At 42.8% G+C, this 16714-nt stretch overlaps 1 protein-coding gene across 17 annotated transcripts in view; it reads right to left on the bottom strand.

Annotated features, from left to right (window-relative positions):
- The window catches only part of ADGRL3 (adhesion G protein-coupled receptor L3), a gene marked incomplete at both ends in the record, with an annotated part of 305662 nt that overhangs the window by 73803 nt on the left and 215145 nt on the right, over positions 1 to 16714 (bottom strand). For 13 of the 17 annotated variants that reach the window (XM_082281579.1, XM_082281571.1, XM_082281570.1 and 10 more), the window contains 2 exons: positions 6277 to 6315; positions 9174 to 9359. In XM_082281579.1, coding sequence (XP_082137705.1) covers positions 6277 to 6315; positions 9174 to 9359 — 225 coding nt within the window. The remainder of the gene's footprint in view (positions 1 to 6276; positions 6316 to 9173; positions 9360 to 16714) is intronic. The other 4 variants (XM_082281572.1, XM_082281586.1, XM_082281581.1 and 1 more) reach the window with 1 other exon arrangement.

Here is a 16714-nt window from a genome sequence, read left to right as displayed (position 1 = left end):
CAAAGCATCAGTAAGCACATTGGAGACAATTTCTTACAGGGAAGCCCAGCCACTGTCTACTGTTTTTTAAAAAGCAACACAGTCATCACAAAACTGTTGTAGCATTCAATGGAAGGGATAAACATATTTAGACTGAAAGGAGCTCAGCCACAGTGAGTGCTTGAAAACAAATAAATCATTAGACTATCTACTGCTAATCTTTGCTTCTGCCTTCAAAACTAAGCCAGAAGCACTAGCCTACATCTAGTACCAGAGTGGTGATTGGACATAGATGGTATCAGTGTTGGTGAACTGAGACAGAGCCTACTACTCATGGCAAAGGCAAGAAGAGAACTTCCCATGACCATTCAGAGGAATTTCTAAAATTGCTCCACAGATTGAGAGCAAAGGCTCCCAAGAGAGCATGCAACCTTCTCTCCTCAACTATACAGCAAATGTTTATGCTGTGGCCACAGGAACTGTACTGACTCAGAAACGGCCTGAATTCCAGCAGTGCTGACAACTCACTGTAGTGAGAAGAAAAGCACTGACCTTTATTAAAATTAGGCCATCTACAAAATGCTTAACTATGGAATTAATGGTCTTTTACTAGGTATGCAAGGTTTGCAAGCTTGGCCTTGAACTACCAATAATCTCCTAATGGGAGCACGCAAAAAATAATAGGAGATATGAGAAACAGAACAAGGTTACAAATTACAGGTTATGGTTTTACTTTACTTACTATACGAGGAAGAATATTTTAAGGTCAGAAGGCATCTGCAGGACTGAAATAAAAGGAATTGATTGGGAAGAAGGAAATAACATAGGATCTATTTCATCTAATGAGATCTTCCCCACAGAATAAGCTGAGAGCTGCATTTATGAATCATCTGTATTTGCTGCCCTACTGTTTGGGATTTGAAACTATACAAGCAACAGCTAGAGTAATTACACTGGGGAAGTGAGCAAGGCTGTAGCAAGAAAGGAAAATGGGCCACACATCAGAAATGCCTCTTTGAAAGAATATCCACAGCCTTCAAGGAAACTCCTGGGGAGTCTGTGAGACTCATCCTTTCCTCCAATGGTTCAAATCAAAGGGACATCTCCCGCTGCTCCCTATGGCAATTTATATCCCGATTTTTACCAGTGACACCAGATACCAGGACTGACTCAGCCTAAAGCAGAGAGTAAGCACAGAGCAACAGAGAAAGCACTAGATATTTTTCTCAGTTTTGCCATGTGAGAACATAGCCATAGGTGTAGCTGAGTTGTAGGTGGATGGTCACCTTCCTTTTTAGCATTTATGCAAAGAATTTTGGGGTCTAGTCACAAACCCAAGGCTGCTGCTTTGATCCTCCTCTCCCCTAACAATGGGCTCACCACAGCAGAAACATGCAGGGTGAGGATTTCTAGTTTCACTCTTGCTGACACAAATCAAGTGCAGGTTTCTCAAGCTGTGAAATATATTAAGTTCACAGAGTTTTAACAAAGGACTACCAAACCACAGAACCTCGCTGCAAGTCACACTTCTTTCAGATGTCCTTTTAATTATATTAAATGAAAGTTTTAGGCACTTTGATGCTGATGGGCAAACATCTCGATCCCTTGAAAAAGCAGCTAAAAGTACTCCCTGTAGCTATAGTTAATATACAACATTGTATGCTCACTGCTAGCCAATTTATTCCAGCCACTTTAACGACGATACCTCACCTGACAGGCTGTGCAGAATAGCATCAGGAGTCAAGCAATGCACAAATCATCAGAGAACTCTCAGAGTTGTTTGACACACACTGCAGAGCTCTTTGTCATACAGCCAATTAAGTAACCAAACAAGAAACTTGAAAACCTTCATTAATTTGCCTCTTTTTATATAAAGGGAGGTTAGAGTCTTTCTTGTCACAGGCACAAGAAGAACACAAGCAAAGACAGCATAATTCAATTTGTGCTCCTTCTCAGAGCTTCAAGTTTCTTTCATTTAGTCTTCAAGGAAGTTGGGACCAATCATGCAAGCAAGAGAGAAGTGGGACAAACAGAATTAATCCACTTTAAATAGTACTGGCTAAGTCCCAGATGCACCTTTTATCTGATGAGAACTACTAGGTTAGCACAAAAAAAAAAAAAGTCTCTTCTGCTGAGCTCTAAACTTAATGCCTTCAATCCTCTGAGGAAAGCCGTTCATTTTTTGCTTAGTGCAGCAATTTAAACAGCCCATGTTTCAAACAAGAAGTGTTCAGAAAACTTCCAGGAGAACCAGAAGGACAACTCTGCAACCACCTGCCACTGTCTGCTACCAGAAGCCTGCCAGCCTCTCAGCGCCGGCTTCATGCGTGGCTCTGATGACACCTGCACCCAGAAGGTCTTGTAATTACCAAGGAGCAGGTGGCACCTCCATAATCTTTCCCATTCGCTATGCAGACCAGCCCAGAATTACAAAACAGGGCAAGCCCATTTACAGGGCAGCTCAGAGGATGGCAGGAACCAAGAGCAGAAAACGCCATTAGACAAGGAAGATGCTGCAAAAGCAACTCTCTGCTGCCTCCTTCCACCGTTTCCACAAAGCTGCCATTCACAGTTCTCCTGCATTCACCAGCCTCCAGCTTTAAAGCCACTCATACTGACTTTATAAAATAAACCAAAAGAATGGGAACCCTGTGAAGTTTCTGTCCTCTGAGATGCTCATCCCAAACACAGCATGCAATTTCACATGGGAAGAGGCCTCTGGTTGGCACCACAGGGAAATTCATTGACCTCCTGCTGCGCCAGGGCTCCGGCCCACAAATCCAAGTGAAGCAAGCAGGTGAGCTCAGATTTTGCAATCAGATGCATGTACATGCCAGCACGGGTGTGGTATGAAGCTTTAATAAAACCTGTTTTTCCAGCTACTAAATCAGCAAAATTCTCTGATTTTTTCCCCATGTTTAAGTTTTCTGTTTTAATACAGCCTCACTTACTACATTATGTGAGTACTTAGCCTTTTTTTTTCTTTCACTACCCCACCTCCATTCCTAGAGGACAGGAGAATTGCATCCATGGCATTTTAAACCAGGGGGCTGAGAAATACCGAGCACATGACACTTGCTGAGGAGCACGGAAGAAATCTGTGACACCAAACCCAATTTCACAACCCCCAAAAGACAAGTGATTTCTGTTTTCTACAATTCCAGTGCTACAGTTTAAGGAGAAAAACTTCCGGAAAAGGAACAAACATAATTTCTGAAAAAACATTACAGAAAATTCATACCAGCTTACATCACAGACCAGTCACCAAACTAAGCTATGCTAATCAAATGCGTCACCCATTGTGACTCATTCTCCCACATGATGCCTTTCCCATTCCTTTCCCAAAACAGAGTGCAAGAACTTCAGAAAGGTGGGCATAGGAGATGTAAACCTCTGCTTTTCCAAAGGCCACCCTCTTTGCTAACAGAGCACCTTGCTGAGGCCACTCTGCCACCTTGTATTTCCATCTTGGTCAGCTCAGTCTCAGCTGACTATTAATTAGTATCACAAATTGAAACCCACGTAGCAGTTTCTTGAATATCACCATGACTGAAAAATCTTCCAGCAACTGTCCAGTCATTATATTAATATGAATTCATCATGCCACTGGCCGGATTGGTTCTTGTTGGATTTTTGAGACAAAAAAAGATCATTTACCACATTTGAAACTGAAAAAGCAGCATTTGTAACCTCTATCTCCAGTAAAAAAAATCCCTGAGCTTTTAACTCAACAAATACTGTGAAACTGAACAAGTTAAATCCATATTTTTTTTAAAGGTACCCAAAGAGATGAGGTGATAATCTCATAATGCATTCCCAGTCTTATGTTTGCGCAACTTGCAAAATTTCTCCGTCCATTTTATTTATATTCATTTATTTTGTATATTTATTTATAGTCATTTATTTTGGGCTTAAGAGGACTTTATACACCAATCACTACAGGGCCTCTGTCATGGTTACTTAAATTTGTAAGCCCAAAGAAAACAGTAAGACTGATTTCAGCAATTATTATTTTCTCAGGTCACTCTCCTCCTTCCACAAAACCACCTTTCCTCAATAGAACTTTAGATATTTACAATTCCTGGACATTTCTTGTATAAACTTTGTACTGCACTTTCCTTTGTCTAGGGAGCACAGAATTGAAGGTACACTTCCAGCCCTGTGAGCCGAATTCAGCCAGGGATGCTCTTCACAATAATGGCATCAGCACAAGGAGATCAGGCCAGCAAAGTTGAATACTCTATTTCTCTGCCATCAATGCCATATGTCCCAGTGACTTCTCATGTTTCACTGACTTTACAAAGCCCAGAGTGTCACCACTTAAGATTAGTTGAAAAACCTCTGCTAAATTCCCTCAGCCAGCCCAGATATTTCACTGCCTGGTAAGGGACGAATAGCCTGTAACAGGACTATCTGCAGTCACATCTAATTGCTATTACAGACAACCTCTCCCTCACTAGATTTTGTGATGACTTTAGCCACACAATTTTCCAATGGAAGCATACTGTATGAAAATACGTCAAGATACATTACTTTATCTCCATATAGTACAAAGCAGAGCTGGAAAGGTTCAATTAGGTCATCTAATTCATTCTTCAAGCCCTCTTTTACAGGACTGTCCTCTTCAATATACGTACCAGATTTGTCAATACCCATACTTAGCAGCTCAAGCAATGAGCTTTCATCAGTTTTTGTCTACTAAAGAAGTAGGTGCATGATTAATGTTTAAACACACCAGCAGCCTTTCCAAGTGAAAGGAAAGGAGTCCTTGAAATTAAGGGTAAGCTGAAGTTTTGCAGAGGATTCAGGCTCTATTCTGTCAAGGCCAAGCTTTCTGTAAGGTATATTAAACTCACCAATCGCTACTGTTTGAAGAAAGACAGAAGAGCAGGAGTGTGCACTGACTCTGTGGAGAATGCCCGTGCAGCCAGTGGAAACGACAACTATGGATCAGGTAGCACCCAATGTCCCCAACAAGATTGTGCAGCCCATAGTCAAAGCAGTCTATCATGTTTCCAGTGGTAGCAGTACACAAGGTAGCTAGCTTGGGAGTAAGCACCACACTGCAAACTTTCTTAAATTCCTTCCAATGCCTGCTAGTTGCTTTCTCTGGGATCCTAGACAAGGGATGTGTAACTCCGTAACTCATCTTTATCCATTAATGTATGTGGAAGGGAAAAGGTGACTTTCTCTCATGACATTTTCCAAAGGGAAGACAAACAGCCTGCCAGCACAGAGGGGTACTGTTTTATTTCTAATGCCCTAGAAGTCTGGACCATCTAATCCCATTTGCTAAATGAAACATGTGCTCACAAAATAAAGTCAGTACCAACTGTAGAAAGCTGAATTTTGCAGGAAAATGCAGGTACAGACAGCCCCCTCCAGAAACACAGAGTTCATTTATGCATGTTACACATACACATATAAATACTGATCAACCACCCATAAGAACAATATCAACATTCACAAGCACAAGACAGAGACTAGAAGGTAAAACATTCACATTTCTTAAAGCAGCACTAACTCACCCATAGTATACAAACAGGTTTATACAAAAAACACTGGAGCAAATGCTATAAGGCAAGGTGACAGGATTAATAAGATAACCTGAGGTCCCATTTGTGAAAAGCCCACAAGCAGGTCCTTCCAGAATGCTGGGGCTTGACTTCGTTCACATCAAACACAACGTAAGCCTACGAAAGTCAGGCCAGACCTGGGTGAACTTCACGGGGTGTTATGTGCATTACCCTATACACTGTTTGCAGCACTCTCCTCCTTCCTACATCCCTCTGTGAGACACTCTGCATTTCATTATGATCCCACCTCCTCCCTCAGCCGAGTGGTGCCATTTTGAATTGTTTCTGAATTGGAAAGTGTAAAAGGGGAAGAAGGAACACTAAGGAAATGCAGGTGGCAGTAGCACGAACGACATGCTGTAAGCAAAGTCCAGCTGGTCTGGAGATACCTCTGTGAGCAGCAGTTTTGCATTCTTTACTTGCACATCTCTATACTGTCCTGCTCCTTCAGATGGCCAGATAAATCTTGTCAGATCTTTCTTGTGTTTTTTTCCACTTTCTGTGGAAAAAACATTCAGAGATTTTGTCCCAAATTTTTTCAAGTCTGAGAGAAATGGGGCAGGTGGGGTGAGGTAAAAAAAGACATTATTATCCTGTAACCTTAACCTTAGAACTTGCTGCCACAAAGGTGGTAATAATCAGATTATTCACAGAGACAAGACCCACTTCACAGTCATTCAGTCAAACAACTGGACACGTGTATTAAAAACACAAGAAATACCTGGACATAGGCCCTGCAAGAGCGCTCCCTTTTCTGAAGCTGAGTCCATAAAGAGAGCAGATTAAAGACGGAATAGAAAAAACAAGTTAGTGACAGAACAAGGGAAAAAAATTGAAGAAAATGCCTGTGAAAAAACCACCTCATTTCTCTCTTAAACAGCTCCTGAAAAACCAACCAAACTAAAGGAGTGAGTGTGAGTTAGGCAGCAGTGGAAAACTGGAAGGACTGGCTCCAGAAATGTGGGTTAGTCCTTTTTCAGTGAAGTAAAGCACAGACTAGCAACTTTGCAAGAGCAGCTGTTAGATAGTAGAAGACACTGGAGTCTAGTAGAGATACTCAAGAGATGATGTTTTCCTTACAGCTTGGAGACCACACATGACATTTCCACATCAAACAAGGCTGAAAAGGATAAGGCTGATGGTTATTTGCATAAAAGGAGCGTGGGCTCTGCAGCAGACAGTGATGATGCCACAGTGAAATATAACCAAGCTTCAGATGTGCAGGACCAACCTCAGGGAGCAAGATGCGTGCAACACTGCATCCTGATGCAGTCTGGAACTGTATGGACCCATCCTGGCAGACCTGGGGCTTGGCAGGCAGTCTGCAGCAGTGAGCTGGAATTGGTGAGCTCTGCATCACTGCAAGGAAAGCTCACAAAACCAGGCTGCTCAGAGCCACTGGCTTGGCTGGGTTTGTTTTTACTGATGTGCCTGGTTGGAAATTGCACATCAACAGAGATTCAGGGCAACTTGTGCTCTCAACACACAGCAGTGCAATCCCATTAGTACAGCTGAGAGCCAAATTTGTCCTTGAGAGTTTTGAGGCTCTGAAATAAACAAAATACACCCAGGTACCATGCAATGCCTAATTTCAATTTCTAATTTGTCAATTTGTAACAGTAGAAATCTTCCTCTGGGTAAATCTGGCCAGTATGAAGACTTTACAGAAACAAATGAGATCAAAGAAAGCCTTGCTGAAAATTATAGACCTATCCACTTGGGGGTCTTCCCAGTCTAAAATGGAACAATTATTACCTTAATTAAGCCTGATCCAGTGGAAAGCATAAAGCTTTTAGTGACAGAAAAGTGGCTCCTGAACAATGATGGCTTTTAAAAATTCTGATTATGCCAGTTTATTTCAATTCATTGTACATCAGCTTGTTAAAAAAACCCCACCAGTACAAAACAGCACAGGTGATTACTTTCAGATCCCCAGCACATTTCCTTTAATGTTTAAAAGAATATTTAATGGCTAGTGCTTACTTTATTTCTTCTTTCTGACTAAACAGCACTAAACAAAACTCTTTGCAAATTAGTTTTTTCCTTTTTTTTTTTTTAAATACTCTTGATCAGCGAAGGGGAAAATGGAGCAGTAACTCTGCTGCCTTTTGTTTGCCCAATACTACTTCGAAGTTGAATTCATGCATTCTTAAATGAACACAGAGCAGTTGCTCTTCTAAAGAATTAAGTGGGGAATGAGAGTAAGTAAATTACTGAGCCTGTCATTTGGATCACTGACTCGCATCGCTGTTTTGCAGGACTTCACATGGTCCAGAATTTTAATGTGGAATGCAATTGATTTGTATGAGTTGCTTGTGCAAAGCTGATGGCAGGGGGAAGAAACCTGCAATGGGGACCCTGGGAGTGACAGCTGAGCCGAGGAGCTCTGCCTTGTCCAGTCCTCCCCTCCCCTCAGTAACTCATACCTGCCCCCAGGATACAACCCCATTTCGTGTAATTGAAACAAATATCATAAGGTGAGATAAAAATAAAGATGGAAAATATGTGTTTGCAAAGCTGAATTGACAAAATGTTGGGTGTGGCTGGGACACATTCAGAAGAGCAAGCAGAACTACAACCATGAAACCTGTTAGTAGGTGACATTAATTGCTGGTTTTACCTGATATTGTCAGACATCACCATCATTTCAACAAAGAACCATGGTATGATTATAACAAATAATGTTATGCTGATGTATCAGTTAATATAATTATTACCTACGTTGTTATAAAATGGCTGGAAGCAGCACTAATTAAAAGCATCAGGATAACCCAATTCACAGCACATGCAAAGCACATGAGATGCAGGAGTTCAGCTCCCATGCGACTGAAATCTCAAACGATCCCGAAGCCCTTTGCATTTAAAACAGCATCAGTCTACAGTAATAACTTACAAGAAAAAAGACCATGTTACTTCTCTGAAAAGCATTTCTCTTCATAAAACACCAAAAAAATTTCAGGTTTAGCTGGGATCATTTATTCCCCATATAATCTCAGGACCAAGTTCTGTTCATGGCTACATGAATGCCAGAATTGTCAGAGCCTGATATGCAGCTGGGAACAAAATTCTGTGTCTTATTTTCACTGGGTGGCCAATATAACCATGTGCTCATAGTCACAGGGTCCAGCAGCTCTTTGTCTTTATAATCAGGCCCACACAATTCACCGTCAGAATCCTATTTAAGTCTTATCCCATGTGTTTACATGAGATTCAGTGATGAAGAGGGCCTTTCACTAAGGAAACCTTCAGCTTTAAATGTATTCTTACAGGGTCCACAGCTCATATTTTCTCCCACAACTGGCAACTCCTAGCACCTTTAGTGCTATGTAGCAATTCCACTTACTTCTGGAAATGACAAAAGGACTAATAATTCTTCTTAAACCATGGGCACAGAAACCACACTGCTGTAATGGAGTTAAGGTGCTTCTGGGCTAAGTGAGGCGCTGTCACTAAAAAGGCCCTCTAACACTAAAGCAGCCCGAAACCCTGAGTGTAAATATCACAGTATCTCCGGTGTAAATGAATGTTTCTGTCTGCCACTGTTTATCCTCATACACAGAGATGTTCATTTGACCTTCCCACGAGCCTCCTGCCCCATCCTGAGCCCCGCTGCTTCACCTTATTCAAGCTGCGCGCAGCGCTGTCCTTCCCGCCGGGAGTCAGGTTCCGGAGCTGCACGTCCAGCAGGTTGACGAGCTGGACCATGGCGGACACGGAGTACGCGATGTCCCCGGCGTACAAGTGGCTCCTGGTGTGCTCCGCCAGCTCCCGCGCGATGTTGGCGGCCATCTCCCCCGACTTCATCTGCAGGTGACAAAGCAGAGGGAAAGCTTGTCCCCGGCTCTCAGTGACATGTCACTCCAGTGCCTTCCAACCCCACAGCATTAGGCAGGTCAGCTCCCCTCAAGAAGAAGAAAAAAGATGAGGAAGAAGAGAAGGAAGGAGGAATAGAAGCATTTCCCAAGAAGTCAACTACAACAAGAGTCTTCATGTTTTGATCATGAATAGTTTTTTGACTATTGTTTTTCGAGTCAACCATGCTGGCTTTAACAATTTCTTCTCACTGGGCACTGTCTCCATGGGATTTCCATGCTAAGGAGGGCTTTAATTAGCTTGTCCCATTGGCTTACTATGCCACTTGAAAAAAACAAACCATGTAAGTATCCTCTCCTGTCAAGAAAATGCAGTTTCTGATTCCAAAAGCTTACATGATAGAGAAGAGATGATTTTTGTCACAACTGCACAAAAGAGTTCCTTGTAAAAGGAAAACAGATGACATAACCCAGAAAAAGCAGAGCAAAAAGTTCACAATTTCCATGTTATTGATTTAATAATCAGGTACTAATTTATCACTTAGCCTATGCACACAAGAGATGTGCTCCTTGCCACGCTAGCAACCCATCATGAGGCTAGTGACTCTCAGTGCATGTAAAAACATCCTAACTCTAGAGCAAAAGGCTCAAGAATAAGTCCACTGGAAGGGAAAAGCCAGTAGGTTGTTGGCTGAATCTTCTGCTAAAAGACTTGTATCATCTAGTTGAGTCACAAAACTCACAAATCACCTGCAGGGAAATTCACTGTGTAATTATTTGGGCAACTCACACTTTTTCCCTGTGGCTTTTCCCCCTTTCTTGCTCTGTTTTGCTCTCCCTGTCTGGTACTCCTTTTGTCTTCTGTGCCATGGGGATTTGGGACAGGGCAGCTGGTCCCATCTCCTTTTCATGAGCAGCCCACTACAAAAATACCCCTGCAGGTTGCTGGTCTTTTATTCATTATCTACCAGTCTGTGATCTGGAATGCATATCCATGTGGAATATGCCTGGGACAAGGAGAAATTATAAAGGATGACACATAAATGAAGGTCCCACTTTTCTGTCAGGCTCAATGGCAAACTCTGCTGGGTTCCTTACATGAATTTTCAATTGTCTTATCTACCAACAGCTAGAAATCAGATATTTCTCGTTCCCTCACTTTCTGGTGCTTATTATAAAAGCAAGATTCTAGGAAAAGATTATAAGCTGAGCTTCTACCTCTCTGTAAATCAATTAGCTGAGTTATAAATGAATAACTTACTTCCATCAATTTGACAGCAAAAGCCGATCTGATTTAATGAAATCTAACTCAAGATGTTCATATGCTCGTCTTCAGAGAATTAAAGCATATGATGATATAGAGAAGATAAATAAAGGAGATAATGTGTTGTTCTTCCCATTAGAGCGATGATAAGATATATTCAAAAATTGAATTATTTCTTTCTTGTTACACAGAAGACTAATGCCATAGAAACCAGATCCTATTCTTACAGCTGCCTGCTCTCCTAAGCAGCCAAAGAAGCCACACATCAGCACAGATGCTGAATTTTGACCTCTGCTGTTGGCTCTCAGAACTTTAAGGAACAACTACATCAAATCCCTCAATATAAAGAAATCAATTTCAACATTTTCCTGCAGCTCATTGCTGGAGCTTAGCATGTATCATGACACATTGTGTTTGTGTAAGCTCTGCAGAAAACTGCACGAATTCAAGATTTTTTTTACAGATACATCAGGAAAAAACCCCAAAAACCCTTCTACCCACTATGTGATGTTCACATTTTCCCTTGGACCACACACCTATGCAAACTGGCACATTCAGAGAAAATTGCTCAGCTGCTACAAAGGCAAACACAAGAGTTTTCTTTCCCTGCAGGCTGCTGTTGTTCCTATCTGTCTGCAAAAGTGATGCAGGCTGGTCACTAATTAACCCTTTTCCTTTTCTCTTGGTCTGACCCTAAAAACTGCAAATCTGAAGAATTACAGTGTGATCAAACAAACAACACAAAAAATAGGCAGCAATGGAAGAAATGCCTGAGAAAAAGGCAGACTAAAGCTCAAAGTCTGTGAACTCCTGGGACACAGAAGTATTTACCCAAAGTTATCTCACACGCCCAGGTTTCCAGAAAACACAGATGTGCCATTCCTCTGGGAAAATGTTTTTGGCTGACAGTTAATGAAGCATTAGCATAGTCAGTGCTATCCTAGCACTGACAATTCCACACCTATACATGGTCACACAGAATGTGGAGCTACAAGTCACTAGAGCAGTGCTGAAACACTCTTTCCAGTCCGGCCGTGTGCATGAGAGGGGTGTCCAAAATGATGGCTGTGTGACATGTTAATGCTCATTTCTTTGATTCTTTTGAGCTTTTTCCACTGAAACTGAAGTGTTTCCTATGCAGTGCTGTGAAACCCAACTGTTATGAATCCCAAATGCTGGCTGAATACTCCAGGACTAAGATATATATCTGGTCTCTTATAACAACAGGACGGAACCCTTTTTTTTTGGTTAATTCTACATAATGCTCAGCAAAGCTTACTGCTACCCAGGAGGATGCATTACTAACTTACTTACTTTCTATGAAGCACTTCTCTGCACCTTTCTGTTAATTATTGTTGCATGGAAGATGAGCTCTTTGTGTTATTTCTTCCAAAACATGTAATACTCTTTAACCCAAACACCAACATAGCTACACAGGAATACAGGAACAACCCCTGGAGGTTCTCTATGGCTCAAGCTGATATTGAGAGGCAAGTAGGAAGCAGGGAAAAAATGTGTAAGTAGCTGATGTTTCTATTGGGAGGCTCAAGAGCAATAAAGGGAATTGAAAATAATATATATCTCTGCCTGGTATGAAACTACTTTTTAACATTTTCTACCTTGATTATGAAAAAATTAAATTTAAAAACTAAATAGGATTCTGGGATAAAAGAGAACATTCTGCTCAAACGGAATTTGAAACCAAATTTTTGATTCCTAGGGTTTTTTGGCCTATATTTTTTTACCTTTTACAAACTGATTAAAACCAGTCTTGGAATGCTAGTTTGAAGGATTGAAAACATGTTTCTTGCCAACAATGCCAACACACAAAACACAGTTTTATAGGTCTGCCAAAAAAATTGCTCCCCTCTTCCATTTGGGCGTAATGGCAGGATTCAGGCCAGATTTACAAATGATCATTGGCACACCTGAAATCCTTTTGTGTAACACTCTGCTAATATTTTCCAAGTTTGTGCCACTATTTTGCACCTTCTTCTGAGTGAAAAGACTGTGAAATAATAGCTGTTGGAGAGGACATATATTCCTGCCTCTTTCATATATGCCAACAAACAGAAACAGGGAGTTTTGCCTGGAAAAGATGAAGAAAGACCCTCCTGCAGCAGCAATTGCTGTTTCAGCCCTATCTTTCTCTCAGGAAACCAACTGCAGAAGAGGACAGTAGAATAAAAATGAGAGAAATCACAAAAAAATAAGTATTTAAGGAGAAAAATTCAGAATAAAGAGGAAATATGCTGAGAAGGGAGCAAATGAGCTAAAACACCAGCAGTCATAAAGGCAAAAATATTTTCCTGCAGCCTCCTGAAGAAGCTAACTGATAAAAAAAAAAAAGATGGCATGAAAGACTGAACTAGGATTTTTAAAAACGGTAACATATAGATGGACTGGTCAGCTGGAAAGACCATGGAGTTGATGCTGTTTTCTGGAGGAACAAACATTTGACAGGTTTCACCAGGCACCATTAGCTGCTGGCAGTCAGGTAGCAAGGCCGTAAGAGGGGCTGTGGGCTAACTTCTGACACTGCAAAGCCTTCATGGCATTTTTCCTTCCCTGGCAGAGATTCCAATATACATGTGTGCATTCACAGAAAAGAGTCAGAGCATATCTATGATTCTTTTGGGTTTTGGTTGTATTTTTTTTTGAATCACAGAATCATTTAGGTTGGAAAAGACCTCTAAGATTACCAAGTCCAACCTGTGACCAAACACCAAAATGTCAGCTAGACCTTGGCACTGAGTGCCACATCCAGCCTTTCCTTAAACGCCTCCAGAAACAGTGACTCCACCACCTCCCTGGGCAGCCCAATACAGTGCCCGATCACTCCTTCTATGAAGAAATGCCTCCTGATCTAAAAACCTAAACCTCCCCGGCACAACTTAGGATTGCATCCTCTTGTCCTTTTGCCAGCTGCCTGGGAGAAGAGACAATGCTCTCCATAGAGTACAGCAGATCTAGAGAACACTGAAAAAGTGGCTTTGAAACTATGGTATTCAAACAACTTAAGCTGCATTTAATGACCCTTTAATGAGCCACCCTCTGTGGCATCTACTCCGAAACAGAGGTTTTCAGGTGCTGTGAAAACAGACTGCCAAAAGCAACTTGGAAAGAGGATTTCATCACACTGTCATCAGGACTGCAACTGCACCCTCAGACCTGGACACGACAATGTGGGGCTGCCCTACACAAAACCTTGCTCTCTCTGTAACAGACACAAGCAGATCTACAAGACCTCAGGAAGGTGCTATGAACCCTCAGGTTCGCCTGCTCTTGGGAGTCCATGATCCAGGCCACTCAGGAGGGCATGGGTGGCACGTGCATTACATTTACAGATTGAGGCTTTTTGTGCATTCGTGAAGGGCACAAATTTTTCTGTTCTGCTACAAAAGAGGCCCTTCTCTCTTCCAGAGGCCTGAAGCCAAGCATAGCAGTGCCTGTCCTCCCAGGCAGCGCCCGCAACTGAAAGCTGCAGCAAGGAAGAGATGTCTTCAGGCAAGTCACACGCTGTGCTAAGGATGGCACTGATGAAAGCAGGAGGCAAAACAAACAGGCTGAGACTGAACGCGTGACCTCATGATCAGGATGATGCAATGTATCCAAAGCTGACCTTTTTGCTTCCTGTTACAGCTTGACTCCAGAAATAACCCAGGTAGCAGTGCATAATTCAATCGCAGAGGCAAGTTTATTCTCCCGCTCCGTTATGAGGGCATGGTAGGCACCAACAATAAAGTTAAAGTAAATGTCAGGAGGCCAATGAATTGCTGAGGAGAACATTTGTTCTGATCTTCCATCAAGCACAATAACTCTAATGGAAGCTAGGAAATGTCTGTAAAACCTAATACCATGATGCAAGCAGGCAAACACCCAATCTGCAGCCTGAGCACAGCAGGAGAAAGAAGAAGTAAGTAATCATTCTTACTTCACTACAGAGATATGAAAGCAAGCACAGCATTTCCCTACCATCCTTCCTGGCTTGGCTGAAATCCCTCCAGGGGACCTATCACCGTTCTTCCTGAGCAGTTTGGATCCAGCAGGTGACAGGGGATTTTTGGGAGACAAAGCTGATTAGGAATGAAGGCATGCTGAGCAGGTATGAACCCTGGCTGACAAAAAAGGGTTTTTACCCATTTTGTCAGCTGTGCTGCAGCTGCAGCGGGCTGGGTGACCCAGGACAGCTGGGGATGCAGGAGACCTGAGCTGCAGGGTGTGACCAGCCCCGCTCTCACAGAACAGATGGCTTACTGCTCCCTCTAGCTGCCCCCACAGCAGCAAGAAGAGAAGCTGGCTTGACTTAGAGGAGGAAGGCTCCTTTTTCATCTTCAGAGAGGTGCTGGAGCAAATCTGCGAGCTTTGGGAAGCATCCCATCCACAGCAAGGATGTTAGAAACCAGTGCTTGATTTATGGATGAATCCATCTTCAAGTGCAGTGATCATTTTCAAGCCTCTGCTTGGGCAGGGAAACCAAATGGCTATTGGTTACTTCATAAGTAATTTAAAACTGTGTTTGCAGTAAGGATCCTACTGAATCTTATAGGCAGGACATACCCATGTGCCAGAAGATGAGCTGGTGGGGAATAAGACTAACCTGGCTAAACAGAGAGCTTTGGCTGGAATTAAAAAAAAAAAAAAAGACAGCTTGTGGCCTCTAGAAAAGGGGCAGGCAACTAAGGAGGACTACAAGCATGTTGTGAGGTTATACAGGGAGAAAATGAGCAGGGTTAAAGCTCAGCTAGAACATTATCTGTTTTATCTGTTTACATAAAAGACAGTAAAATACGTTTCTCTAAATACAACAAAAGGAGGGCTAAGGAGAATCTCCTTGTAGAAGGGAGGAAATACAGTGACGAAGAACGAGGAACAGCTGAGGTGGTAGTTAATGCCTTCTTTGGCTCAGTCTTTAATAGCAAGACCAGTTTTCCTCAGGGTACGCAGCATCCTGCACTGGAAGACAGGGATGGGGAGCACAAGAGAACCCCCACAATCCAGAAAATAATGGTCAGTGACTTGATACATCATTTACACATGCAGAGGTCCATGGAGCTGGATGAGATCCACCAAGGGTACTGAGGGAGCTGGCAGAAGAGCTTGCTGAGCCACTTTCCATCATTTATCAGCAGTCCTGGCTAACTGGGGATATCCTAGAGGACTGGAAGTTGAAAACGTGATGCAATACCATGTCGAGTGCCCTCACGTGGCATGTGGAGGATCTGGACAGGCTGGACCAATGGCCATGGCCAACAGGATGAGGTTCAAATAATGCCAAGTGCAGGTCCTGCCCTTGGGTCACAACAACTCCACTCAGCGCTACAGGCTGAAGGGGAAGGGTAGCTGGAAAGCTGCCCAGCATAAAACACGAGCTAGCCGTGCCCAGGGGGCCAAGAAAGCCAACAGCATCCTGGCCTGGGTCAGCAATAGTGTGGCCAGCAGGACCAGGACAGTTTGATTGTCCCCTGTACCTGGCACTGGTGAGGCCACACCTCAAGTGCTGTGTCCAGTTCTGGGCCCCTCCCTACACAAAAGACATTGAGGGGCTGGAGGGAATCCAGAGAAGGGCAATGAAGCTGGGGAAGGGTCTGGAGCATAAGGCTTATGGGGAGCTGCTCAGGGAGCTGAGGGCATTTAGCCTGGACAAAAGGAGGCTCAGGGGGATCTCAGCCCTCTTTACAACTACTTGAAAGGAGGTTGCAGCAAGGAGGGTGTCAGTCTCTTCTCTTGGTAATAAATGATAGGACAATCAGAAACCACCTGAAGTTGCACCAGGGAAGGTTTATACTGGATATTAGGAAAAATTTCATCATGGGAAAGAGTGGTCAAGTATTGGAACAGACTGCCCAGGTAAGTGGTTGAGTCACCATTCCTGGAGGGATTTAAAAGACATGTAGACATGGCATTTAGGGACACGGATTAGTGGTGGACATGGCAGTGCTGGGTGAATGGAACACAATGATCTTAGAGGACTTTTCCAATCTAAATGATTCAATGAATGCAACCCTCAACACAAACCCCTAGGCAACTCTGGCAGGGCTTTCCCCTCCAAAGTCACTCCTGACAAGTCTTGATGTTTTGTA

This window comes from Coloeus monedula (assembly GCF_965178545.1).
Source record: "Coloeus monedula genome assembly, chromosome: 5".
Taxonomy (NCBI): Eukaryota; Metazoa; Chordata; class Aves; order Passeriformes; family Corvidae; genus Coloeus; species Coloeus monedula.
Note: the sequence above shows the minus strand (reverse complement) of the source record. Positions and strands in the feature narration are given on the sequence as shown.